Genomic DNA, 27,233 nt, shown 5'->3' with positions numbered 1-27,233 from the left:
TACAGGGTCTTGCTCTGTTGACCAGGCTGGAGTGCAACGGCAGGATCAAGGCTCACTGCAGCCTGAAACTCCCCAGCGATCTTCCTGCCTCTGCCTCTGGAGTAGCTGGGACTACAGGCAGGCGCCACTATGCCTGGCCAATTAAAAAAAAAAAAAAAATTGTAGGACTGAATCTGGCTATATTGCCCATGGTGGTTTTGAACTCCTGGCCACAAGCAATCATCCCACCTTGTCCTCCCAAAGTGTTGAGATTATAGGTGTTAGCTGCCGTGTCCAGCTGAAACTCCTCTTTAAAAATATGGATACAGCCTAACCTTAGGGAAATAGTTTTCTAAATTATGACAACTTCTTTCACTGCATATATGCAATCTAAAAACAGCACTTAGAAGACTGCAATAACTTGAGGAATTGCTTATGACACAGAAAATGTACACTATGTTTTCAAACCAGATTATGTTGTATATAACTAGGCTGAGGGGAAAGGAAACAAAAAGTAACTATTAACAGTGGTTGAAAAGTATAACACATACACATTGAAACAAATTTTTTTAATTTAAAAGGGGCTATTTATAAAAAAGTTTTAAAGGTAGCTCTGTGTTTTAAGACCCATATTCTACTTGCTGCGATCGAGATAGTTTTTTTCCACTTTGAGGTTCTTTTTTTTTTTTTTAAGGGGCAGGAATATCATTTTGCATCAGGCGCTGTAAAAAAAAAGGGGGGTGGAAGGGTATGGTAGGAACCAGGATGTTGGGGAAAATTACTTCAATGTGTTGAGTCCGAAGCTTTTTGGAAAGCAGTGTAGATGCGATCTTTTTTGCTCTGAATCGAATTCCACAGAAACCGTTGTGCCGAATACTGTAAAACCTTAACTTTTATAAACGCCGACACCGAACTCACGCAAAACTACCCAAGTGCGTGCCAAAGACCATTTCTGGGAAGCTCATTCCATAAGACCTTCGCATTTTTCCAAATAAAAGGCCTCCCTTCGGATCTGATTTTTTCTCCTCTGCAGGACTGAGGGAGAGGGAGGGGATGTGAGACTAAGGCAATAGATTAAAATTGAAAGTCCTTTCTCGCAGCTTCATTTTCGCCCTCACACTGTCCCAAATGCTTAGAACCCTCCTCGTCAGAATGGGAACGGTGCCCCCGCTTGTCCTAAAAGACGCAGACCAGGTCCGTGAACTTGACCCAGGCGCCCACGCCTCTTTTTCCCGAAGGTCCGACAAAGGCGGAAGGGTTGAATGGATTCTTTCCCGGGCCGCGAAGGCCTGGGGATCAAAAGTAGAAGAAGAGAAGACTGCAAACCCCTTTGGTTCAAGCAAGCTTTGTGGCAGGTAAAAGCCAAATTGGTGGGGGCGGGTAGGAAAGAGAGAGCATTACCCGGCTAACTCCCGCAGGCCTCTTCCGATTTGTCGGCGGGGACCTGCCTCCCTGCGGTGTCTCTGGCCCCAGATACCGAGGCCGGGAGCTTTTCGTTGCCTCGCCGGATTTGGTATCTCGTTAGCCGGTGTCGCTGAGCCGCGGGGGGCTCCGGAGTGGAAAGGAAGCCCCGCGCTCGGAGCGCCCCATGCCAGACGGAGCGGCCCCCGCGCCTCCCTGAGCCCCGGCGCGCCGGGTTCACCTTCAACTGGATGTTACTGAGCCAGGGAGAGACCCGGGGATCGAGTGTTTGATCTTCCCTTGCTCCAGGATCCTGAATTCTTTAAGCACACGAGCGTGCGCGCGCGCACACACACACACACGCAGCACTACTACAGTCTGAGCAGGCCGCTCCTAGCAGCCTCCGCAGTCGGCGGATCGCCGGGAAAGACGCGCCGGTTTCCCGGGTCGGACGGCTCTCCAGGCCGCTATTTCCTCCGCCACCGAGTAGGGTGACGCCCCATTTGCGAAGTTGAAGTTTCCAGGTCCTGGGAAGGCGGCTGGGAGACCCGCGGGGCTCGGCAGCCTCTGGTGGCCGCCCGGGATCGGATAGCTCGGCGGGCGACAGCCCCCCGGGTAATCCCGCCGAGGGAGGGGCGCTTGTAAAACCGAGCTGCGACGGCCTCGTTACGACTGACTCGAACACTCTCTAATAATTCATCGGCCTTAGCTAGTATTCGTTCGTGTACGCATTTGTTTATCCTGATTATTAAAATAAATTAACGATTGGACTGCCTAAAATAAGGTAAACGAACATGAAATGCCAAGGAGAAAAACAGAAAAAGTTACACCATGTCGATCCTGACCAAAACATTGGCCTGACTTGCCGGATGGCCTCAAGAATCCGGCTTTCAGCTGCAGACCCGGCGAGTGTTCCCGGGAAGGCAAGGATTGGAAGCTGTTTGATAAAGCCGCGCTGGCTTGGCGGGTCCCGCGTCCCTCCATAGCCCCCTCCGCCCTTCCCATCCACCCCTCCGCGTCTCGGCCTGGCTCCGGAGGGGTAAAGGAATGTTTATTGCCTGACTCAAGTTCAATGACAAAACCCTGCCTGGAATGGGAGGTGAGGTGAGCTTCAGCCATCAACCTGACAAAGGCTGGGCGCAGGTTTTGGGCGGGGACGACGGGCTGGGCCCACCTAGAGTCAGGCAGCTGAGAGTCCACAGGATGGGTACGGACCCCGCGGACCGAGAGCTGCTTCTCTGCCCTCCGCCTGGGGTCTGCGTAGTTTGGCGGGTAGTGCGGGTGCGTGCCCGCCTGGGTGGGGGTAAGGCGATCAGCGTCTGAGTGGGCAAGGGGACGTCTGATTACTGCCCAGGCTTCGCCCGGGGGTCCAGGACCCTGTGAGATGCCCCTGCTCTCTGCCGGTCCAGCTCTAGCTCACCTGGAGCAAGGATCCACACCGTCCTTCTACCCACCGCGACCTGCATTTTCTGGCCTCCTCCTCCGAGTTTTGCTCACATCTTCCCTCCCGGATTCGATATTCCAAGCATCTTCTCCAGGGAAGCCTCCCAGAAGCCGTGTGTGTGTGTGTGTGTGTGTGTGTGTGTGTGTGTGTGTGTGTCCTTCTCATTCCCTGTTCCCCACCCTATTCCCCATTTGTTCTGATTGTGGTCATTTGGTCATGGAATATAATCCTCTGGCCTCAGGTCACATATGGGGAAGCTGCAGACCCAAGATCTACCAGCATATGAGTCAGGCCTGGTGGGAAGGGAGAGCATATTTCCATCTCTTTCCTCCTGTCTTCCACCCCTAGTGGAAGATTTTGCTTACTCGATAAATGAGTAGTTGGTTGACATAAATGTCCACATGTGTTTAATCCCCCGTGCTTCCCAAGCTTGCATATATGCAGATCTGTCCAGTGCCTGAGGAGGGACTGGGTCCAGGGCATTTGGGTGCACCTGTGTGATCTCAGCTGGGTGACTTCAGATGGAAGCAAGTGCTTGTTAGTATCTGAAGGGCCTTGTGGGGAGAGGTATGTTGACAATGGAGGAGCCACTGGGCTTTCTATTTTACCAATTGGTGGTAGAGGTTAAGCCCTCCTGCTTTGGGACCCAGATCAAGTAACTTACCCTCTTAGTTTCAATTTCTTTAGGTTATAAAGTGCTCACTCAATTGTGGATTTTGTCATTATGGGAGGGGGAACTGGCAGGGAAGGAGCCAGCTGTGGGGAGAAGAGAGTTAGGTGAGTCCTGAGTGTTTTTGTGGATTACTGTGCCCACCCCAAGACCAGTCCTGTCAGTGGCTGGCTGAAGATGTGAGCATGTGGCCCCCAGTCTGCTTCTGTGCTGGGCCCAGAGCCCCTGTACACACACATGCCTGCTGTGGCACTGATCTCACACTTACCAAGGCAGAGCTTCTGAGAGGGTGCAGGAAAGGGAATAAGGAAGCCAGGGGCCTAGAGAAAAAGGTGCAATTATTATTATTATTATTATTATTATTATTATTATTATTCGAGATAGAGGCTCGCTCTGTGACCCAGGCTGGAGTGCAATGGTATAATCTCAGCTCACTGCAACCTCCACCTCCCAGGTGTGAGCAATTCTTGTGCCTCAGCCTCTTGAGTAGCTGGAATTACAGGTGTGAGCTACCATGCCCAGCTAATTTTTGTATTTTTAGTAGAGACAGGTTTCACTATGTTGGCCAGGCTGATCTCAAACTCTTGGCCTCAAGTTATCTGCCCACTTCAGCCTCCCAAAGTGCTCGGATTACAGCCATGAGTCAGTATGCCTGGCCCGTTTTTATTTTTTTAAGGGCCGGAGTTTTTGCCTTAAGGATGAGTTTGTAAAAAAGAATAATAATAATTGTTATATAATCACAGTTAATTTTCACCCAGTTTCCTTTTTAAAAAATTTTTATTATATAACTAGAGACGGGGTCTTGCTACATTGCCCAGGCGGGTCTCGAACTCCTGTGCTCAAGGAATCCGCCTGCCTCGGCCTCCCAAAATTCTGGAATTACAGGTTGAGCCACCATGCCCGGCCTCGTCCAGTTTTCAAAGTAGATGTTTTGTAAAATATTATAGTTTTAAATAATAATAACATTAACAATATTAATTTTGCTTGTGCCAGGACTCCATCCGATTGGAGACAAATATTAAGTCTTATGGCGGACCTTACAGCGGGTACTAGTTCCCACTCCTAAGCCTCTCCCCCGCCCAGGCCCTGCAGGTCCCGCGTGCTGCGAAATATTTTCTTTGTCCCTTTCTGCCCAGGGCGGCTGCTGATCTCCCCAGGAAACAGCGAGTAGGTGTTCCCGCCAGGTGGTATCGGTGAAAGCCTGCTGCTCACCCATCTCTTGTTTCCCAAAACCAGTGAAGGCTCCCAAAATCCTGGAAGACCGCCTCCTAAGGCCTCCTGAAGCAGCTACCATACTGAGAGATCCATCGGTAACGCCCTTGGCCCACCGATCAGCTAGTTTACCTTATTAGAGAGAAAAGCACTCTTGGAGGTAGTAAGGTGGGCCGGTCCTTGATCTGAGAAATGGGCGCACAACATCGCTGTTCTCTCTGCAAAGGTGGGGCCCAGAATCCAGCTTGCCTGAGCTCGCAAGCAGGCATCGACCTGAAGGTTTCGGCCTCCCAGTGGCGCTCTGTTCACACACCTTAGGCTAGGAAAGGAAGGACGGGAGCACAGCACTGGGTGCCCCCCTCCCTGTAGAGTCTGGGGCGGGGCTCAGTGAGCAGGCCTGCGGTTGGTGGCTCCCCACCTCATAGCTGCAAGTCGGGGCGAAAGCTGGAGTGTCTCCTCCCAGCAGCCTCCTCTCCTCCCGGCAAACCTCCGAATCTCCCTGGAAACTCCTGGTTGCTGTGGCCCTTCCTCCCTTGACTGGCTTCCTCCCTCTTTCCCAAGGCCAGAGATGTCCTCTCTTCCCCTCACCTTCCTCCCTCTTCCCAAAAAAACGTTTAGGAAAATGGAGGTGGAGACCACCAGCCTGGAACTTCAAGTCCAACGGCAAAGTCCCTGACCCTCCCCCGAGGCTGGCGCCAGCATTATTCTAGGAGCGATTAAACTATTTTGCTACCCCCTGTGCCCCTCCCAGTTCGGGGGGCAGTTTTAGGGGAGGAGAAGGGGTAATGGTGGAATTCTTTCCTTCACTCTCCCTACCACTTCCTCCCCTCCCCCTCATCCCCTCTACACAGAACTAACTGGCAAGGAGAGAGGAAGAAAGGCTGGCATTGGTTCCCCATTGGATGTTTTAAATCTGTCTCAGGCCCAGGCCAGCGCCTGGGGGGGAGGGGCGGGGTGTCCTGCTCTTGGGCGAGAGGCCCAGGGCTGCTCCTGAGCTTTCTCCCCTCTTTCCTGGAGAGCGACTGTTCGGGAGGGTGAGAATGGTATAAATTTCAAAAACAACGAAATCTTCTTTTGCCCCCTCCGCAGCAGTCGCCTCCGGGCTTTATTGCAAGTTTACGGTAACGAGTTCATTTATTTAATTCGCGGTTGGAGCTCGGGGGTTTCTATTAGACAGGACGGGGTGGGGCTGGGGGGCACAGGGTCTCCCCTGAAGGAAATCTAATTAGAGTGCAGCACTTAGAACCTTGAATACAAGTTTAATGAAGGGGAGGAGGGGAGCTGCAGGGACGAGAAGTTTGCTCTGGGCTGGGGAAGGAAAGCTGGAGCTGCTCCCGAGAACTGGGGGGTCTGGATGAGGCTTTTTCCTGCTTCGGGGGCTTTCCACCTTCCGGCCCCGGAACTACTACTTGGAGTACGGATCGCGTGCAGGGAAGGCGGGGTGGATTCTCGGCTGGCGGCTGCCTCGCAGGGTCCCCGAAGCTCTCGCCAGCCGGAGTAAAACCCAAAAGATGGAGCCTCAGGTTCGCACTCTGCGTTGCGGGTGCCGGAACCGAGATTCCAAAAGAGCTTCCGGAGGTGGTTTCTACGCATTGCGCCACTACTCCCTTACTCGGCTCTGGAGGCCTAATAACATCCACCTGCTTTGGAGTTAGAAATTATTTCAGGTCTAGAGTCCGCGTAGACGCGACCCTCCGATCCCGTTTGGTAGCTTGCTGAAAGACTCGCTGCGGGGGGCGGCGTTTGGCTCTGAGGGAGGGGAAAGGTCTGGAGGGCAGCTCAGAGTACAACTGCGCCTTGTTGGTGAAAAGGCACCCTGCTTATTTTCCGGAGTATATGTGTGTGCCTCTGCGTTTATTCGTCTGTGAGATCGTTGTCTGGATTCACCTATTGTGACATTGTGTTCACGTGTTTGTCCGAATGGTAAGCAAAACATTTCCTCCTGTAGCTTAACATAGCCCTTATTTAAGAGTAAATAGCTGCAGGCGAGTGTAGGTTTGTAGATTTTGTTGTTATTTAAACACAAATAAGTGAGAGATTTCAATGTGGTCGGCCGGGGATAGGTGGGAGACTAAAATTGTTTGGGAAGGGATTTCCAATAAAAGGGTTTAATACAAAACGAAATTAAGTATCCTTTGCACAGATTCCATACAAGTAAATCCGAAAAAAAAGTAGGGGGTCCACCGCGAATTGTTATGGCGAGGAAGATAAATATATTACTAACGAAGACATGGACAGAAGGCGGATGGCGCTGCGGCCTGGCTCCCGGAGCCCGACCGCCTTCTTCCATTCGAGATCGCTCGTACCGAACCTCCTTGCCTTCTTCCTGGGTCTCTCAGGGGCTGGACCAATACATCTGCCGATGCCCTGGCCGAATGGCAGGCGACATCGCGTCCTGGAGCCGCCACACGCAGCCCAGTAAGTACCCAGGAGGCCCCAGGCTGCGGGAAGCCGGTAGCTCCGCGGGAGATGAAAGACTGCCCGCAAGTTCTCCTGGAGTGGTGAGCCTCTGCCGGGAGGGGGCGCCCTTGTCTTTTTAATGGTACTAACACACTAGTGGAATAAATCTCTAAGATTCCACATCTTTTGTTTGCTCTGAATTTATTGCGAGTGAAAAACAGAGAAGACCCTTAAGTTTCAGTTCCTGATAGCAGAGTGTGGGAGTTAGAGCACGGGGAGTCCAGAGGTCCCGGACCCCCAAAGGCCTCTACCAGGGCCATCTCCGTTAGTTAGTGGCGGTGGCAGCCCCTCTTGTGGCCTTTTTCCTCTCTCCAAGGGGGCACCCCGCACCATGTCGCTCCCCCTCATCTATCTCGCCGCCTCCCCACAGGCCCATCTCCGCTGAACTCTGGCCAGTTCTGAAGTCGGCGAGGGAGGGGTTTACTTGCTGGATCGTTGGTCGTTGGTCGGGTTTGAGCATATACAGACAGAGGAGTAAGAACCTGAGATATTAAACGCTACCCACATGGGGCTTCCTTGAAGGAGGGCGTGGAAGGCAGAAAGTGACCTCCTCTGAGCGGTGCATGTAACCGAGAACCTTAAGCTGGACCACGGAGCTTGGACGATTTTTTAAATCAGGAAATCGACCCCCTCTTCCTCCTCCTGGTCCTCTTCCCCCGAACCCCCAGTCCCCATGAACTCACACTCTTTGGCCTTTTCCCTCAGCCCCGTGCTCCTCTTTGGTAAACAGATTTGTAGGAGTCTAAGTCACATCCCACCCTCACCCCTTCCCGGGAGAGGAGCCAGGGCTAGGATCCCACCCGACCGCAGGCCATAAACACTCGAATCCCTTGGCTTCGGCGGCTGCCGCGGGGTTTCTTGGAGAGCTGGCTCCGGAAGGGAAAGGTCCTCGAGGTAGTGGCGGACGCGGCCCCCTACCGACTGCTCGCCACCGACCCACTGCTTGCCACCGACCCACCAACCCGCTGCTCGGAACTTCGGTTCTGCGGGTTCTCCAGACTTCAGGCCTGTGGGCTTAATTGTGGAGAATGGCCTGCAGGCCCACTCACTCCCACCCTCCACCCCCCACCCCCAGCCTAAGATGCAGAAGGGCCCAGCACGAAGCCGTTGGCTTTGCTGTGCGGCCAGGCGATGAGTACCACAGGGCACTGAGCCCAGGTACAGGACATCAGAGAATGAACGCAGAGGCAGAGGTCCCCATGTCCCTCTCACAGTCCGGGCTCTGCGAAGAGCCCGTCTGTCTGCCGCTTCCAGAATTCCGCACTGTGGATCTGTCTACGTGTACCGGGAAAACAGGGTTGGCACCACTCTGCCACTGTTTGTGCCTGGGAAGGGCTGAGTAGGCAAGGTCACAAACATCTACTTCACTGGGCTCCCAAATGCCCAACAAACCATGACCTGCTTTGGTGAGAACCACCAGAAATACTAAAAGAAAACAGAGTTTGCGGGAGGAAATCCCAGGCACTTTCTCAAACCTTTTTCTCTGGAAGGAAGGACTGACTAGGGGTAGCCTGCTGGCTTCATTTTCACACGACGGCAAAATCATCATGTTAAGAATGGGGGCTTCCAAGACCAGTGGGTACAACCTATAGGGTGGACAACGAGGGAGGAAGAGACAACTTCTACAATTGTCCACCTGCCCAGCTGTCAGCTGAGAAAAATGCTAAACGGACATCACAGCCACATAAGCGAATCTGCCCTTTCCCCTGTCCTCAGTCTTGCTGCTGTTACCAGGATGGGAGGTGTAATGGAAGGGGGTCTGAGAGAAAGCTTCCCTGCAAGGGGATCGCCTTCCAAGTTTATTCATAATCAGCTCAATTCATGAAAGCGGTTTCTAAAGTGCTCTACAGAGCTCTAGATAGAAAATATGAGGCTAATGATCATGGCAGCTAGTACTGGTTATCGTGATTATCGCCACTGTCAGGATGAATGATGATGACTGGGACAGATTCTCTGGGGACCCTGGTGGAGTGGGCTGTCACAAGGGGCTTCCCTCTACCTGCACATACTGGGTACCCAGGCCACTCCTGAGGAACAGTCCAGGAGCCAGTGGCCTGGGAAGGATGTTGTCTCTAGGGGCCTCTCAGCAGAGTCCGTGGCTCCAGCCTGGGCTTGGCAGGTTCCTGGTCTCCCCAGGACACCCCCACTTTCCCTCCTCCCACCCAGGCAAGGAGATCTCTTTAAGGAGTAGCGCTGTTCTTCACCTTGGCAAGAACCTTCTTCTCTTTGACCCGGCGGTTTTGAAACCAGATGGTAATCTGGCGCTCCGAGAGGCTAGTGGCTGCTGAGATCTTGCGCCTCTTGTCCTTGGTGATGAACTTGTTAGCCGCATACTCCCGCTCCAGCTCCCGCAACTGCCCCTTGCTGTATGGAATGCGTTTCTTGCGGCCGCGACGAAAGGCACAGGCGTCAGGAGGGTGCTGCCCGCTGGAGTCTGCACGGCGGGAAAGAGAGGGAGGAAAAGGCATGGTCAGATCCCCACCCATGCAGACCCAGACCCTGCAAGCCCCAAGCTAAGTCATCCCACAGGTGCACACAGGTCACCCTACAGGCACACGTGCAATCCTGTTCCTCCAAAGCATACCGGGACACCACCCTGGCTTCCGGCTTGTTCTCTCACCACCGCTCAGCCGCCTTGGTTCCTGAAGGCCATCCTCACCCATCACTGCTCTCACACCCGCGAATCTGCAAACATACCCCCACACCACACACAGGCCTTTGCCCACCATCACATACGTCCACTCTTCATGCATTTCCAGACTCTTGACCACTCTTTTAGATTCTACGGGCAAATTTCTGGAAACACGTTTCTGCTCCCACTCCCACTACATGCATATACACACACGCGCACACACACACACACACACATCCACCCATCCCAATGCACACATCTATGTCATGACTGCAGGAAACCTAAATTTTTCTTTTTGGAATTGGAAAACTCATCTAAAAGAAAGTGAGGGGTGGTATTCTCTACAGTACATCCTATCTCCCACACCCACTCCCCCCTCACCGAATTGAGAGTTATTTAGCCTTTGTGTAGAATTAGTCTGGAATTGTGCTGGGTAGGGACACCCTGATCCCCACTCAACAGCAAAGATATCCAAACCTCTCAGACATGTTGAAAGGCTGGTCCCAGGGCCTCCTGGAGAAGGGAGGTGGCCCTCAGGCTTCAGATAGCACCCAGCTCAGGACCCTCACACAGACCTCCATCCAGCTGCCTGGACCCTCCTTCAGAGTCCTAATTACCAAGGGAGGAGCACCAAGCTCATCCTCACCAGCCCAAGTCTCCCTCCTTCTCCTCCCAGGGAAATGCCAGTGGGACCCACAATCCCAGGCTCAGAGACAGGGGGACCGAGGGTAATAGAGGTTACCTGCAAATGCTGCCTTCCAGAAGGGACCTGGTGGGTTCTGTTCTCCCTGGCAACACATCTGACTGTTCCAGCCACCAGCGAGAGCCCAGGACTGGTAACTGTCCACGGGCAACAGGGAGTCATGTCGCGGTTCCCCGGGAGCACCCAGAGTCTGCACCACAGACACGTCCAGGTAACTGGCCATAGGCTGGTAGGTTCCCGGATATCCCGGATAGAAGGCAAACTCAGTAGGGCGGCTGGGGTACTCTTCCCCGGCCGTGGGAGTCTCCGCGGGGTAGGCAGCCAGGGTGGCTGCCTGGGCACAGGGTTTCAGTGAGCTCCGGGAAACTCGGCAGGAGTAGTACCCGCCTCCAAAGTAGCCATAAGGCACGGGAGCTGGGGACGTCCCCTGGGGCACCCCGGGGCATGGGTGGCATTGCTTTGGCGGCTCCGCCGAGCCTGGCAGATCCAAGGGGGCATAGTTGACAGCAGGCATCAGCGTAGGCGCCGCTGGGTGGCTGGTCAGAGGGGAGTGGGCGACCAGATTCCGCCCACCTCCCGCTCCCAGCAAGCCTTCGATATCCTTGGCTCCATCCAAGGTGGCATAATTGCCGGGCTCCATGGAGCCGAGGGTCGGCTCATGAGGTGCGGGGGCGGGGAATCTAGGGGGCACCCAGCTCGCTTTCCCCACCCAGGCCCGGGGAATCCAAAGCGTTTTAAATCGCTCCCAGCTCGCAAGGCGCCTGCATTCGCTCAGCACGGCCGTCTTGACGCAAGAGACGCAGGGGCCCGGGCACACGCGCTGATTGGCTGCGGCCTGGGGGAGAGAAGCTAATAAAATCCTAAAGGCAGAAACTGCGAAAATACTTTACCCCAGCTTATTTTTTCTCTCTCGCTCTTTCTCTCTCTCTCTTTCTCTCAGCTCTCTCCTCTCTCTCTCTTTTCCCTCTCCACTCTTCTCTGTCTCTCATTGCACTTAAAAACAACACGAGAGAAAAGGAAGGAGGCGTCCTTTCGCTGCTTTCCAGTTTGCAGAGTCCCAGTTCCACGTCCGGGGGGAGGGGAGGCGTGGTAGGCGGAGGAGAGGGGATGAGGAGCCGGTCCCCACCTCTTTCTCCTCCCCTCCCTCCCTGGCTCTCTGTCTCCTGCGCTTTGGCAGGTTTAACGAGAGAATAAAAAGCTCTCCCTATAAAGTGTCCATCTCCTGGGGGGGAAGGGGAGTCGGGGGTGGGGCTTGGAGGCCGCTCCCGGCCTCAAAGGAGAACCCGGGAATGCGCCTGTGTAAGAGGAGGCTGGGAAATGGGGGTTAATGGGTATTTCTGGCAGCCCCTGGCTTTGGGTCCTGGGTACTAGCACTCTGGTTCATTCCCGGTACGCTTCCTGTCCCAGATGTCCTGGAATGAGCTGCTCCGGGCCCCAGGGAGGTGCCCTGGACGCCCCTTGCCCAGGGACTCACTACTGCCCAGAATGCTCTGGAGGCCCTGATTCGGGTGAGGCTGAGGGAAGAGGCGGGAGACACGAACTCAGACGTAGAAGACGCGCGATCTAGACGGAGCCCAGGACACTCCACGTCGGGACGTGAAGGGGAAATGGAGCCTCTAGAGTGGCCTGTGGAAGGGTCTGGATTTCCCTTTAAGTGTGGGGAAAGACGTACAGAGGAACGGAGACCCACAGGACTTGAGGGAGGGACTGGGAGAGGGAGAGATGAGACCCAGAACAGCAACACAAAGAGGGAAAGAGAGAAGTTGACAGAGGGGATGGGACACAATCTTGTAAAATCCTGAAGTGCCAGTCAGAAAAGAGAAAGAAAAGAGAGTCGCTTTCCCCCTTTTTTGGGATCTAAGGAAGTCTGAGGAAGCCAGGCCTGGCTGACTGCCAGAAACCAGCTGTCGGAGTTCTGGACCCCAAGAATACAGACGCCTGTGTGGAGATGCCAGTCTCCCTGCCCTGCAGCCCTCTCCCTATGGTCTGCAAGGAGCCTAGGAAACTGTCCTGATGCTGGCACACTCCCACCCAAGTTAAGTGCCCAGAAAGTCCAAGACCCCTATCTGCCTTCTCCAAGTTTTAAACTTCCTTAGAAGGAAAAGGGAATGGGAGGGGAAGCCCCAACCATTAGCAGAATTGCTTGAGGCCCCTCTGTTGGGGCCTATTGTGCAGTGCAATTCAGAAGAACCAAACGGTTTGTTTCATAAATCTGTCTTTAGAGGTTTTCCGCTTCCTTTACTACCCCTCCCAAATCAAATTCTTCTGTCTGCTTTTTCTAGAACTCCCGTTTTTTCTGGAGAAGACAGGAATGTTTCCATTCTACACGAGGGTCTTGGCAATTATATGGAATGGATTACCCTAAACTCTGGGCGGACTCAATCATAGCCTCTCACCAACCTGACCTTGAACTTAAGCCACTTTGTGGGAAAGGGCCCACAGGCTGTAGTGCACATCACTCCTAATGAGCATTGCTGTAACTGAAGACACCAAGCACGAAATCTTCACTAGATTTTATTGCATTTGAAAACAATATGGAAGAAAAGGGAGACGTCGTCTCTTCAGTGCTTTCCAGTTTCTCACCAGAGTTTCTTGCTTGTCTAATTATGAACTGCAGAAATATCCAGATTTTTACCTAAACACTAAGAATTTTTCACCAATTTTTACTTGGTAGATGATAGATACATAGGGCATGTCCACAGTTTTAGCTTCCACTAGGCAAACACACACACAAGCACATTTATTCATCCTCGTACAGTAGAGGGATTAATAGATCCCTAAATTAAAAAAATAGTAATAGTCATAGTCATGCCCTATGACCCAGCAATTCCATTCCTGGGCATAAACCCAACAGAAATGAATGTTTATATCCATCGAAAGGCATGTACTAGTAGGTCCGCAGCAGCTTTATCCATAGTTGCTCAAACCCACCCAGGGCAGTGCACGCCTGTAATCCTAGCAACTAATCCTAGCAGAGGTGGGAGGATCGCTTGAGCCCTGGTGTTCAAGACTAGCCTGGGGCCAGGCATGGCGGCTCAGGTCTGTAATCCCAGCACTTTGGGAGGCCAAGGCAGGCGGATCATTTGACATCAGGAGTTTGAGACGAGGCTGGCTAACATGGTGAAACCCTGTCTCTACTAAAAATACCAAAAAAAAAAAAAAGAGCCAAGTGTGGTGGTGGGCACCTGTAATCCCAGCTATTCAGGAGGCTGAGGCAGGAGAATCACTTGAATTTGGAAGGCAGTGAGCCAAGATCATGCCACTGCGCTCCAGCCTGGGTGACAAAGTGAGACTCTGTCTCAAAAAAAAAAAAAAAAAAAAAAATCCTGGGCAACAGGGGTAATAGGGATAATAGGGATACCCCTTCTCAAAATGAAACCAAAATATAGTAACTCAAAATTAGAAACAACCCAAATGTCTGTCAACAGTAGCATGAGTAAAGAAAGCATGGTATAATTAAACAATGAAGTACTACACAGCGTTTTGAAAAAGAATAAACCACTACTATACACAACACTGATGAATCACAGATATGTGGGTGAAAGAAGCCAGACACAAAAGAGTAGCTTTTGTATGATTCAGTTTCTACATTTCTATGCAATTCAAGGACAAGCAAAATTATGGTATAGTGATAGAAGTCAGAATAGAGATTGCCATGGGGAGAGGTCTCCTGACTGGAAAAGGACATAAAGAAGGCTTCTGGGGTGCTGGAAATACTCTCCATCTCAATCTGTATGCTAGTTACAAGACTTTGTTGATGTGAAAATTCATCAAGCTGTACATTTGGGATTTCTGCACTTTATTGCATATCAGCTGTATCTCAAATACTAAGGAAAAATAATTAAAAACAAAAATTTTTAAAATTCATTTCAACACTTCCTGAAATTGTGCTTTTGGATATATAGCGTTCTTATCCATGTTCATTGAAATAAGTAGCTAAGTGCATGTAACTGCAGTGTTGTGGAATGCAGAGATGGTTAACTTAAACGTGGATGGAGTGGGGAGAAGGTCACCAGCTATGCTGGAGACCCTCCTATAAAGGGATACGTTTCAGTACAAATAAATTCTATAGTGCTTGTTTTATTTGCTTTACAATTTATTTAGCATCTGCTAGATCCCAGGGAACAGTTCTGGATCTCATTTTTTATTTTGTTTTATTTCATTTTGTTTCATTCATTTTGAGACAGAGTCTCACTCTGTCACCCAGGCTGGAGTGCAGTGGCACCATCTCAGCTCACTGCAACCTCCACCTCCTGGGTTCAAGTGATTCTCATGCCTCAGCCTCCTGAGTAGCTGGGATTACAGGTGAGTGCCACTGTGGCCCAGCTAATTTTTTATATTTTTAGTAGAGACGGGGTTTTGCTGTGTTAGCCAGACTGGTTTCCAACTCCTGGCCTCAAGTGATCCCCCTGCCTTGGCCTCCCAATGTGCCGGGATTACAGGCATGAGCCACCACACCCAGTCTTGGATCTCATATTTATTAACACTTGGGTATGTGCCCCTATTTCCTGTGCATAGGTATGTGTGTGCATCTGCCCATGAGCTATCATGGACCTCAACTGGCATCAGTTAAAGTAAGATTAAGTCTCCTTATCTGTAAAATATGGATAATAATTCTTTCCTCACATAAATACTGTGGTGATATAATGAGATTTTGCACATAAAAGACTTTCCCAATCTGAATAAATATGAGCTCTATTTGTATGCCTCCATGTGTATCTGCTTCTAATGAATTACAAGCAACCTGCTTGTAATTGCCTTAAGAGTTGCCCTAAAGAGTGCCAGCCACTTCTCACCCCCTCAGCCCTGCATAAGCTTCATAGTTCTTGCATCGGGAAACTGAGGCTCAGAGCCTCCAAGTCCTCCCTGGGGCTCTACATGAGTTCAGCGAGGAAGTCCCTGCACAACCCAGGCGTCCTGATCTTCCAGACTGACTGGACTGAGCCTGCCCTTCCCCCAGCCCCACAGATGCCTTTGTGTCCTGCTGGGAGCCTCCTGGCAGACCCTCCGGGAGCCCGGAGCCTCCCCCAGCTTTCTTTACTGACCCAACCAAAAGCGCTGAAAGCCTCAGCGTGCTCCTTTACATACCGGCCAGACACCTCCAGGAAGGTTAAGGCCAAGTTGAAAGTTAAGAGTCTGTTTACCTCCGGGAGCCCATTCAGCTCGGCCCCACAGACCGCCTGTGACCTTTACAGCCCGGCCTTTGAGCGCAGCCGCCGCGTCCCCGGGGGTTCCGGCAACGGGGACTTGGCACCTCCGTGTCAGCTCCCGCCCCCGCCCGGGCTAGGGATCCGCCAACGAGGGGTGGGGGCGGGAGGCGCCCACCCGCCGCACTTGAGGGCATTTGCTAAACTATGTTTTATTTTTTGTAAAGTGAGTGCCCGCCGCCTGCGTTCTCCCAACTGGAGCAACCTCTGTGGCGGCGACGATGGCGGCTGTCAGGTTGGTGGTGATGAATAGAGAAGATTTCTCCGCAGCGCGACGCTCCGCTCTCCCGAAAGGTGGGCTCCGCGGTCCGCCGGCGGCGCGGGTCTGGCTGAACTGCTTGGGGTCGCCTGGCTCCTCTTGGTTTTATGAAAATGGCCTAATTGAGGTGTGCTCTTTTCTTTCCTTCCTCTTTTCATCTTTTCCTTCCGTCTGCATTTTATCTCCTCTGTCTTTAGTCTTGATAGCTTCTTTTCTTTTTATATTTGTGTTTTTCTCACCGCCTTTGCTTCCTTCCATTTCAGTTATCTTGCTTTTTGTGTGCTCTTTCTTGATTTCTTTCTTTTCTTTTCTTGTTATTGTTCACTCTGGTTCCGCCACCCACCCGTTGCTTTGTCTTCATTTTCCCTTTAGTACTTTTCTCCCTGTCTCTCATCTCACTTACACTATTTTTCTCTTTGTTTGCTTTTTCTTCCTTATTTTTCCTTCTTCTCTTTTCTCATTTTTCCTTCCTTCTTCCTTTTGTTCTCTCTCCTCTCTGTTTCTTTTTTCTTTCTCTCATCTCCGTTTTACTTCACTTCCTCACCCCACCATACACGTTTTTCCTTTGCAGCACTCTCACCCAGTTTTTCCATTGTTCTTCTCTGAAGTCTGGAAAGGGCTTGCGAGGCTACAGCTCTCAGGGGCCAGAGCCTGCGCTTGGCAGGGGACGACGGCCTGGAGGACGACCTAGTGTGGCTGGTGGGTCCGTGGAGCCCTGCCCTGGGGCTCTGCCTGAGGCTAGAACAGCACCAGCTGGAGATGAAGGGTGACTTGGGCCTTTCTCCCTGAAATGAAGTCAAGCGTGGTCTCTCCTGGCCTTAGAGGAAAATCTTTTGGACAACTTGACAGCGGGATCCGAGAGCTAAGAGCTCAGAGGATGGAGGCATGGCTGCTCAGGAGGAGGCCACTGTCACCTCCTCCTTCCTTCCCCAACCCAGTCAGCCCTGAGACATCCTCAGGAATTAGAACCCTCTCAGGACAAGCCTAAGTGCCTCTGAGGCCAGGGCTGAGGGAGCCAGCTATGAAATTAGAGCCCATCATGGCCTCAAAACCATGGGACAAATGGATCTGAGGAGGAATCAAAGGATGGACAGCTGAAGGGAGAGGCTTGCTCCAACCTCAGGGCGGCCACGGCAGCTGCTGCGCACCCTGACACGGCCTAGAAACCAGAGGAGGGCGTAGCCAAGCCCAGAGAACTGTGAGTGGGGTCCAAAGAGGAGGGAGGGAGGAGAGAGGGAGGAAGGGGGTCAAATATGAGGGTCACTGAGCAGAGACCAAGAGTCTCCCTTTAGTCCGGCAGGTCTAGGTGAACAAGCCAGCTGTTTCTTGCCTATCACGCATCACATGTGCTGAATAGGGAGACTGGCTGGCCCCAGGGTCCCCAGCCCCCTTCTCCAACCCTGGGCTTTAATGGGGAGTTACCCAATTAGGAGAAACTCAGCCCAGATCAGACCCCAACCATTAGGAAGTCTGGCCCTACGTGGCCGCACTGCAGAGCAATCCAGAGTCTCATGTAAGGTTCTGTTCTAGCTCAGTGTGCTGGACCAAGTCAGTAGCCCTCTCTGTGCCTCAGTTTTCCTATCTGCACTGTGTAAGGAGGGAAGGACTGGATCAGCAGACCTTTGAATCCCTGCCAGTGTTCACCTTGAACAGAAGAGTGATGGCGGGCAGCAGAAGGGAAGGGAGCTTTACCGGAAGGAGAGGGGAGAAAACAGTAGAAGGAACAATAAAGAGTCCAGGAAGCTGCCACGCATTTTTCCATGTGTGTCTAGTGCAGGCACGGTTATTAGTGCTTTGAGGGAGCCCAGCCACTGTGGAGGCAACTGTCATGTTCTGACTCAGTTGGGGCAGCCAGCCTCACAGTTTAAATTCTGCAGTGGCTCATTAAAGGGGACCAAATTGCCTGGGAGATCACCTCCTCCATACTTTTCCTATAAATCCCTCCAGTCACCCAGCACAGAGACACTTGGAAGTAAAGGAATAGGAATGGGATACTCAAATGGGGACCCACAGTTAGTGTCTTTAGGGGTTTCAGCAACTTCCAGGGTCATGGGAGACTGGGCTTTCTTTGTTCCAACCCCTGAGATCCTAGATAGGACTCAGAAATGAGGAATGTATCAAAAAATCTATGTGCAAATTGAAGAAAGCAATTTGAGTCACTTCCATCTCTCCCACCACCTCCACTTTGTTTTTCCTTTCAGGAAATGTGGGTGTTGATGACATGACTATTAGGAAAATGCTGGCTGCTCTCAGGACTGCTAGTATAGACTCTGCCAGAGATAAAGATTGAGTCTTCATTCCTTAAATCAAGAAGAATGTCAGCACCAGGGCCCTGGCCCCTCAAGTCCCAAACCCACCTATTTGGCCTGAAGTGGAGCTGTAGAGTTAAGGCCTAGGGGAAAGTACAGTTTGAAAGATATGATTTCTTACTTTGATTCCCCCATTTACCTTAATGAAAGTCCTGGGATCCTTCCAAAAACCCAGAACATGACCATCTTGTGACCTACCTCCCTCCTCACTGTCCCCCCAACCCCAATCCCTATAGCAAAAGCCTTTCTCTTCCCACTAAGATCTCTGTTCCAAGAAACAAAGTTGGGAGAGGAAGAAGGCAGGCATTTCGCACACACACAGACACACAAGGTGGAGCAAAAAAATCGTCCATAATTCATCCCTACCAAGTACTGTCCAGTTCATGGTGCCCATGGGTTCCTGCTCTTGAGTGCCACAAAAGACTACCCCTCTTGGGACTCAATGAAGCCTCGAAAATAACACTGCTCCAAGAGTATCTGCCTTTCTGAATCTCAGCCCCAGCTTGAGATGAGCACTGGGCAGTTCCTAGTTACTGCCCTGAGGACTCTAACCTGGGGAAAGTCCATGTTAGCCAGGCCCTCAAGGTTCTGGGCCAGCCATTTACCCCAAATCCTGACACCTTCTGAAACTGGAGAAGTCTGGCTGATTGTCTGCAGCCTGTCTGCATTGACCCTACTAGTCCAGAGGTGATATCGGACCATACACATAGGACTCCTCATCAAAGTGGGATTTGGGATTGGAACAGAGCTCTGGGCTTTTAATCTGCCTTGGCTGTGAGTCACTTGAGCTTAAACTGATCATTCTTCCCTTCTACTCCTTCAGAGGTTTTCTAAAAGTTCTGAGAGGGAAAGTAAAATGCTTTTCACTTTAAATTGTAAAATCATGCACTTAGAAAGGCCGAGGTGGGAGAATCACTTGAGCTCAGGATTTTGAGACCAGCCTGGGCAACATGGCAAAACCCCATCTCTACAAAAAATAGCCCAGTATGGTGGCACACGCCTGTAGTCCCAGCTACTTGGGAGGCTGAGGTGAGAGGATCACTTGAGCCTGGGAGGTTGAGGCTACAGTGAGCCAAGACTGTGCCACTGCTCTCCAGCCTTGGTGACAGACTGAGAACATGTCTCAAAAAAAAAAAAGAGAAAAATTACTCACAGGTTTTTTTGTTTGTTTGTTTTCTATTTGGTCCCTGTAATGTCTATAGTTTTGTTCATAATTGGAAGGGACTCTAGCCACTACTGAAGAGACAGTGAAGATCTTTGCTCTCCCTTCATGTTGCTCATAGGCAGGGCTTGGATTTGAGAGGAGATTCCAATGTTGGAGGCTACTGTGTTGCAACTGACACCAGGGGAAGCTTAGAAGCTTAGAAAACTTCCTCCTGGCCAGGCACAGTGGCTCAAGCATGCAATCCCAGCACTTTGGGAGGCCAAAGCGGATGGATAACCTGAGGTCAGGAGTTCAAGACCAGCCTGGCCAACTTGGTGAAACTCCATCTCTACTAAAAAATATAAAAAATTAGCTAGGCATGGTGGTGGGTGCCTGTAATCTCAGCAACTCGGGAGGCTGAGGCACGAGAATCAATCGCTTGAACCCAGGAGGTGGAGGTTGCAGTTATCTGAGATGGTGCCACTGCACTCCAGCCCAGGTAACTAAGAGGGACTTCTTTGAAAAAGAGAGAGAGAGAGAGAGAGAAGAAATAAGAGAAAGAAAGAAAGAAAGAAAGAAGGAAAGAAAGAAAGAAAGAAGAGAGAGAAAGAAAGAAAGAAAGAAGAGAGAGGAGAGAGAGGAAGGAATGAGCTTCCCCCTATGAAGTCCTTAATTAGGACTCTCAGCTTAGGGGACATGTAGAGCTCCCTGCCTTTCCCTTCTCTTAATGAGCAGAGAGCTCCGCATTCCCTGGCTCCCCAAACGGGTCAGTTGGTGTTTGGGGTCAGGAGACTCCTTAGAGATCATTCAGTGCTAACCAGCATTGTGCTTGGGTAGCTGGGGGCAGATGCCTAGGCAAGGTTGATGTCTTGCCCAGTTCAGAGAGAACTGACCTCAGGCAACCCATGGCCAGTTCTGTGGTACCAGGCAGCTCTGAGCTACTGAAGTGGGAGCAGAAGAAATAAGAATACAAAAGGCAGACAGCTATGGCCGCTGGATGCAGTTTCAGAGTTTCTGGTGATGCCCTGACTATTCTCCATGCCTGGCCCAGGGGAGTCCAAAAAGTCAGGCAGGCTGGGACTTGCGTATGTAGAAGCTCACACATTCAGGATGGTGTTCTGGTTCCAGCTCAATGCCCACCAAGTCCTAAGAACCCAAAGCTTGGTCACAAGGGTAGTACCTCCCAGGTTGAAAAACTGCTGGTCTAGCTCTATGAGGCAAGGCCGGGGCTCCTAGTTTCTTAATTTTGAGATGAACCTGGAAACTTCCCCTGGAAATGGTGCTCAGCCCCAGAGACTTAGGTGGGGGAGCTGGGGAAGAACCGTGGGAAGCAAACCCTGGTCAGCAAACCCTGGTCTCTCCAATCCCTCCAACCTCTCAATAACCTGTCAGGCCCAGGCCCAGCCCAGATCTCCGGCTGCCTTGGGTGGGGGATGCAGATAGGGATTGTGGGGGCAGGCGTGCTCTCTGCCCTTGAATTGGAATCCCCTACACCAGTCTACCGGTAGATTCTGCCTCCTTTGCCTGCTTGTCCTCCACCCCCATCTGCATGGTTTTTCTAGCCTGGGGAATCACCTGCCCCGGGAGTGCAGGCCAAGCTTTGGACACAGGAAGGCACAGACTGACGCCGACCAGCCCATCCTCCCCGGCCTTGCATGGCCCGAGATCAGTGCAGGTCAAGCGGGCAAGGTGGATCGCTCTCAGGTGGGAGAATTCATAGGAACTAAGGGGAACCCGCCAACTCTTCATCAAGACTAGAGGCCAGCCTAAAGAATTTTTCCCCTTTTTGTCCCAGAGACATTCTTTCCTTCCTTCCGCGTGTGTAAACACCTGGTCAGGCAGATTTTTCAGTAATGGGACTGAGTCATCTCACCGGCCGGGGTTTATTCCCCAGCTCCTCGATGGTAAAGCGCTCTGCGGCCCGCGAGTGAGGTCTTTAACCGTCCAGCCAGCGCAGCTAGAGAGCTGGGGAGTCTTCTTGCAGTCCCTACCTTCTACTCACGCACGCAAAGATCTCCTCTCTGCTGGTAGGTGCACCTGCCCTCCACCGATCCCCACCCTGAGCGGAGGCCGTACCTCAAGGCTAAAACCCGCTTAGTGCGTTGGCGGGTGGCGAGCTGCCGCCTGCTTGATCCGGGACTGAGAAGCTGCACTCCCTGACGCCACTATGGCCAGCACCTTGGGCCGCGCAGACCCCTACATCTCTAATCCTATAGCCCTCCAAGGCTCCTTGGGGCGGTCCCTTTGGAAAGTCTGCGAAGTGCCGGGTACTTTAAGTACCCTGTAGGTGCCTTTGATTTAATCCGCACAACAAAAGAACGGGGCAGGAGTGGGGGGGAAACTGTTACTTCCGTTTTGTAGATAAGAGAAATGAGCGGGGCGCGGTGGTTCACGCCTGCAGTCCCAACACTTTGGGAGGCCAAGGCCGGCGGATCGCTTGAGCCCAGGAGTTCCAGACCAGCCTGGCTTGAACCCTGAACTTCTGGCTTGAATCCGAAGCTGGAGGGTACAGTGAGCCGTGATTACGCTGCTGCACTCCAGTCAGGGAGACAGAGCGAGAACCAGTCTCAAAAAAGAAAAATAAAATAAGAAAGCTGAGGTTTAGGAGATTAATTTGTCCAACTTCTAGAGGCAAATCGACTCTTTATGCCACCAAATCCTGATTCCGATATTTTTACTTCTCTTCCCTCTCCAAACACAAATCGTTGACACATTTTATTTTATTTTATTTTGACACAGGGTCTCATTCCCTCGCCTAGCTTAGAGTGCATTGGTGCGATCACGACTCACTGCAGCCTCGACCTCCCGGGCTCGAGCAATCGTCCCACTTCAGTCCCCTGAGTAGCTGGGACCACAGGTACTTACCACCACGCCCAGCTAATTTTAAAATTTTTTATAGAGACGAGGTCTCGCCATGTTGCCCAGGCTGGTCTCAAACTCCTGAGCTCAAGCGACCCTTCCACCTCAGCCTCCCAAAGTGCTGGGATGACAGGCATGAGCCACTGCACCTGGCCATGACAAGTTTTAAAATGGAAATAAATTTCATTAAATCTCATTAGTATCTCAAACTAATATTAAAAACAGACCTAAGATATTTGGAAAATTATTAAAGGGAAAAGGGAAAAATTGAGGGATTTGGAAAAATCAAAACATGAACTCTAAAGAAAAGAAACCCGGCGGGGAGTGGTGGCTCATGCCTATAATCTCAGCATTTTGGGAGGCCAAAGCGGTTGATCACTTGAGGTCAGGAGTTCAAGACCAGCTTGGCCAACATGGTGAAATCCTGTCTCTACTTAAAAAAAAAAAAAAAAATACAAAAATACAAAAATTAGCCGTGCGTGGTGGCATGTTCCTGTAGTCCCAGCCACTCGGATGGCATGTTCCTGTAGTCCCAGCCACTCGGAAGGCTGAGGGAGGAGAATCGCTTGAACCCAGGTGGCAGAGGTTGCAGTGAGCCAAGATCGAGCCACTGCACTCCAGCCTGAGTGACAGAGTGAGACTCTGTCTCAGAAAATAAGATAAAATAAAAATAAAATAAATAAAACCCTTTAATACACTGTCATCTTTTTTTTTTTTTTTTTTTTTTTTTTTTTTTTTTTTTTGAGACGGAGTCTGGCTCTGTCACCCAGGCTGGAGTGCAGTGGCGCGATCTCAGCTCACTGCAAGCTCCGCCTCCCGGGTTTACGCCATTCTCCTGCCTCAGCCTCCCGAGTAGCTGGGACTACAGGCGCCCGCCACCTCGCCCGGCTAGTTTTTTGTATTTTTTTTTTAGTAGAGACGGGGTTTCACCGTGTTAGCCAGGATGGTCTCGATCTCCTGACCTCGTGATCCGCCCGTCTCGGCCTCCCAAAGTGCTGGGATTACAGGCTTGAGCCACCGCGCCCGGCCACTGTCATCTTTTTTATCAGTGCCCCCCATGACTTCTAAAACTACAAAAGTGGAGACCAATTTCTGTCCTCTTCCTCCCACCCCATTCATGCCACCCGGTTTCACTTTGGAGGCTGAGTCCATGTGAGTAACAAAGGAGCTATACCTGGCAAATGTTCACCTAGAGTTGAATTGTGGGAGGCTCAACCTCCTCTAATGGCTCTGTTACCCACACTGACAGCAGAAAGGGAAGTATGGTTGGGTCAACCTGGTGCCAAAACACCTTCCAAGCCTGTTCCTTCCATGGGGGAAAAAAATGGGTATTTGGTGGGCACTGAGGATTCTGAATTTGATTTTATGGGTGGCTCTCAAAGTCTCACCCTTTAAAATTGAGGGTAAACATTGGTGTATATGTGTGGTTTTTAAGGACATGAGCCCACTGCTTTATTGATTTCTCTTTTCTTTTCTTTTCTTTTGTTTTCTTTTCTTTTCCTTTCCTTTCTGTTCTTTTCTTTTCCTTGAAGAGGGAGTCTCACTCTGTTGCCCAGGCTGGAGTGTGGTGGTATGATCTCGGCTCACGGCAACCTTCACCTCCCGGGTTCAAGTTATTCTCCTACCTCAGCCTCCTGAGTAGCTGGGATTACAGGCACACGCCACCATGCCTGGCTAATTTTTGTATTTTTAGTAGAGGCGGGGTTTCACGTTGGTCAGGCTGGTCTGGAACCCCTGACCTTGTGATCTGCCCGCCACAGCCTCCCAAAGTGCTGGGATTACAGGTGTGAGCTACTACGCCCAGCTTAGTGATTTGTTTTCTAATGGCAAATTTTACAGATACAGAAAAGTAAACAAAAAAAGTGTAATTCAACTGCTCATACCTATCACCCAGCTTCAACGATAATCAACTCATAGCCCATTGTATTGCGTTTCTTTCTGGAGTTGTTTTTTTTTTGTTTTTTGTTTTTTTTTGTTTTTTTTTGAGACGGAGTCTCACTCTATGGCCCAGGCTGAAGCACAGTGGCGCGATGTCAGCTCAGTGCAACCCCCGCCCGCCTCCTGGGTTCACACCATTAAGCCTCCTGAGTAGCTGGGACTACAGGCGCCCGCCACCACGCCTGGCTAATTTTTTGCATTTTTAGACGGGGTTTCACTGTGTTAGCCAGGACGGTCTCAATCTCCTGACCTCGTGATCTGCCCACCTTGGCCTCCCAAAGTTAAGAGCACCGTGCCCAGCCTTCTTTCTGGAGTATTCTAAAGCAAATCCCAGACTTTTTTTTCTTTTCCTCCAGAATACTTCAGTTTGAATCTTTAACAGATTAAAAAAAATTTTTGTTTGTTTTTAGAGACGGATCTTGCTCTGTCACCCAGGCTGGAGTGCAGTGTCACTGAAGCCTTGAACTCCTGGGCTCAAGTGATCCCATGCCTAGGACTACAGGACTACATGCATGTGCTACCATGCCTGGGTACTTTTTTTTTTTTTGGTAGAGACAGGGGTTCCCAGGTTGGTCTTAAACTCCCTTGCTCAAGCGGTCTGCCGCTTTGGCTTCCCAAAGTGGTGGGATTATAGGCATGAGCCACTGTGCCCAGCCTATTTTTATTTTATTTTTTGTAGAGGCAAGGTCTTGCTTGTTGCCCAGCCTGGTCTCTAAACTCCTGGCCTCAAGGGATCCTCTGATCTTGGCCTCTCCAAGTGTTGGGATTATGGGCGTAAGCCACTGTTCTTTTTCTTTTTTTATGTATAACCTTTATGTGACTATCACACAAGACAAAATTAAGAATAATTCCTTAATACTGTCCCTGTTTGAATGTCCTCAGTTGTCTCAAAAATGTCTTTTTACAATTAGTTTAAGTCAGGATCTAAACAAAGTTCACACATTACATTTGCTTGATGTCTCTTAACTGTCTTATAACCTATAACAATTGCTCCAAATCCCTGTTTTTCATGCCATTACTTTATTTAAAAACCTGGACCAACCCAGTTCTCAAAAGGTATTGGACATCCTCAGAAAACATGACTGCTCTATGTTGAACCAAACAACTGATTCTTACAGGTTTCTTTCTTACTTGTCCTCTGGCTGCGGCAGCCAGGTATGGACAGGAGAGCTGCATCCTCCCCTCCGCACCCTGCCAAAGAAAGGAGAGCTGGAACAGGCAGCGCCCTCCCTGCCCACCCACTAGTCACTTTCTGACTCCTGTTGGTCCCTTCATTGCTCTTGGAGTGAGAGACCTCACTCCTTCTCTCACTGGAGGCAGCCAAGAATGGGATTCTCTGGTGGGTCTTTGGATTATGAAAGTTTCAAACACTGGATACATAGCTCCAGATCTAAAGCCATGATTGCTGCTCTAGGGGCAGGACTGTTCATTTCCTGCCTTGGGGATGCACCCAGAGGCCTGAATGCTTCCCAAGGGAACCAAAGAAAGAATGTGGTCTGTTTCAGAGGTGGAGTGGCCAGTCTAGCTCTGCCATCTCTCACTCCTTCCTACCCTTAGGGTACCACTGAGGTGGAAAGCCTGAACTGCTGTCTCTGCTCTGGCTTGTGCTCAAGCTGTGTGTCCTTGGACTGGCCATATCCTCTCTGCAGCCCTCGGTCTTCTCATTTATAAAATGGAAGTGATCCTCTCTGCCCATCCTTCCTTACAGGACTGCTTCGAGACAATCAATCACGATGAGGGAAATTGAGATTCTACAAAGAGTGTTATGCCTATATAACAAAGTATTGTTTTTCTCATAGTTGGTGGTATTTGAGGAGAAGATGAAGATTTTGGTTGGAAGAAGAACCAGCAGACAAACTTGTTCTCTTGTGTATAAAAAGAAGCCATAACACACCCCACATCCCTCAAGCTAGGAAGATACCTGGGCCGGATGTTGACCCACTGGAGAAGCTGTGACGTCCTAGCATGGGGAAGAGTACCAGGATGCCCAGTCCTCTTCCCCAGGAACCACCAAGGAGTCTGGAGCCTGGCCTTATCTCAGCCCTGAGTACCCCTCTCCCAGCGTGCACACCCCTAACTTTTTTTTTTTTTTTTTTTTTTTTTTTAGATGGCGTCTTGCTCTGTCACCCAGGCTGGAGTGCAATGGCTCAATCTCAGCTCACTGCAACCTCCGCCTCCCAGGTTCAAGTGATTCTCCTGCCTTAGCCTCCCGAGTAGCTGTGATTACAGGCACATTCCATCACGCCTGGCTAATTTTTGTATTTTTAGTAGAGGTAGGGTTTCACCAAGTTGACCAGAGTGGTCTGGAACTCCTGATCTCAGGTGATCTGCCCGCCTCCACCTCCCAAAGTGCTGGGATTACAGGTGTGTAATCGCCCGGCCTCCCCCCTTCCTTCTTTCTAGGGCTCCTAGCTTTGGTGCGCCAACTACTCAAAGCCCCAACTTCTCTCCAAGAGGAATTTCAAGAAACACTGATCAATCTGGTTCCAGAAGTTGAAGGGGCCCCAACCAGGCTGCAATAAACCTGCTTTACCCTTCTAAGCTGAAGTCTCTCTTGTCCAAAACTTTGTTCACTGGGACCGGGTGAGAGGGTGACTCCGTGAGTGCAGAATGCAGCACAGACATTATTGAAGAGGCCTCACATTTTTCATTTCCAAACTACACCTAGCTCATAAAAAGCCAGGGAATGTAATAAACTCTCCCCTGCAGGACATGGTTTTAATTAATTATTGGGTTATTCAAGGTGACTCATGTGTGAAACACAATTTGCACTCGTAAACTGAATCTCACATAATCCATTCTAAGTAACTGGCTGCGAGCTATCCTCTCCAGAGACTTACATGAAACTCATATTTATCCTTTGAGGGTATTGGGGCAAAATGTAAGGGTGACTTCAGTTTAAAGAGAGCTCACTCGGCTGGCTAGGAGTGCCAAGAGACTGGGTCTTGTTTTCTCAACTGCTGATTTGATGAGGTTTACTTCTTAGAACATCTGGTATTTTTATATGTATAGTATA

The 27,233-nt window shown here is 50.7% G+C and overlaps 2 protein-coding genes and 2 long non-coding RNA genes across 10 annotated transcripts; 2 read left to right on the top strand and 2 right to left on the bottom strand.

Moving 5' to 3' along the window:
* Positions 1–653: 653 nt before the first annotated feature.
* LOC144335622 (uncharacterized) lies at positions 654–3,627 on the bottom strand. The gene is made up of 2 exons (XR_013406579.1): positions 1,381–3,627; positions 654–1,268 (listed from the first exon to the last, which is right to left on the bottom strand). It is a non-coding gene; the product is annotated as an uncharacterized LOC144335622 (long non-coding RNA).
* Positions 3,628–4,908: 1,281 nt separating this feature from the next.
* Positions 4,909–26,875, top strand: LOC144335621 (uncharacterized). Of its 7 annotated transcripts, none has more exons than XR_013406577.1 (6): positions 4,909–5,827; positions 12,784–16,002; positions 16,539–17,165; positions 21,315–21,447; positions 22,160–22,277; positions 26,325–26,875. It is a non-coding gene; the product is annotated as an uncharacterized LOC144335621 (long non-coding RNA). The 7 variants fall into 7 exon arrangements; XR_013406575.1 differs by having other exon boundaries at positions 12,784–16,094; positions 26,017–26,873; XR_013406572.1 differs by having other exon boundaries at positions 26,017–26,871.
* Positions 5,932–7,214, top strand: PRAC2 (PRAC2 small nuclear protein). The gene is given in 2 exon segments (XM_077971290.1): positions 5,932–7,113; positions 7,116–7,214. Coding segments are annotated over 2 exon segments (273 nt in total). The 5' UTR covers positions 5,932–6,936; the 3' UTR covers positions 7,212–7,214.
* On the bottom strand, positions 7,291–11,379 carry HOXB13 (homeobox B13). The gene is made up of 2 exons (XM_001089620.5): positions 10,541–11,379; positions 7,291–9,600 (listed from the first exon to the last, which is right to left on the bottom strand). The coding sequence occupies exons 1-2, from the start codon at positions 11,139–11,141 to the stop codon at positions 9,347–9,349; spliced, it is 855 nt and encodes a 284-aa protein (XP_001089620.2). The 5' UTR covers positions 11,142–11,379; the 3' UTR covers positions 7,291–9,346.
* Positions 26,876–27,233: the final 358 nt, after the last annotated feature.

The sequence above is a fragment of the Macaca mulatta genome, chromosome 16, assembly GCF_049350105.2.
Source record: "Macaca mulatta isolate MMU2019108-1 chromosome 16, T2T-MMU8v2.0, whole genome shotgun sequence".
Classification (NCBI taxonomy): domain Eukaryota; kingdom Metazoa; phylum Chordata; class Mammalia; order Primates; family Cercopithecidae; genus Macaca; species Macaca mulatta.
The sequence above is the reverse complement of the archived record's forward strand: the minus strand, read 5'-3'. Positions and strand labels throughout refer to the sequence as shown.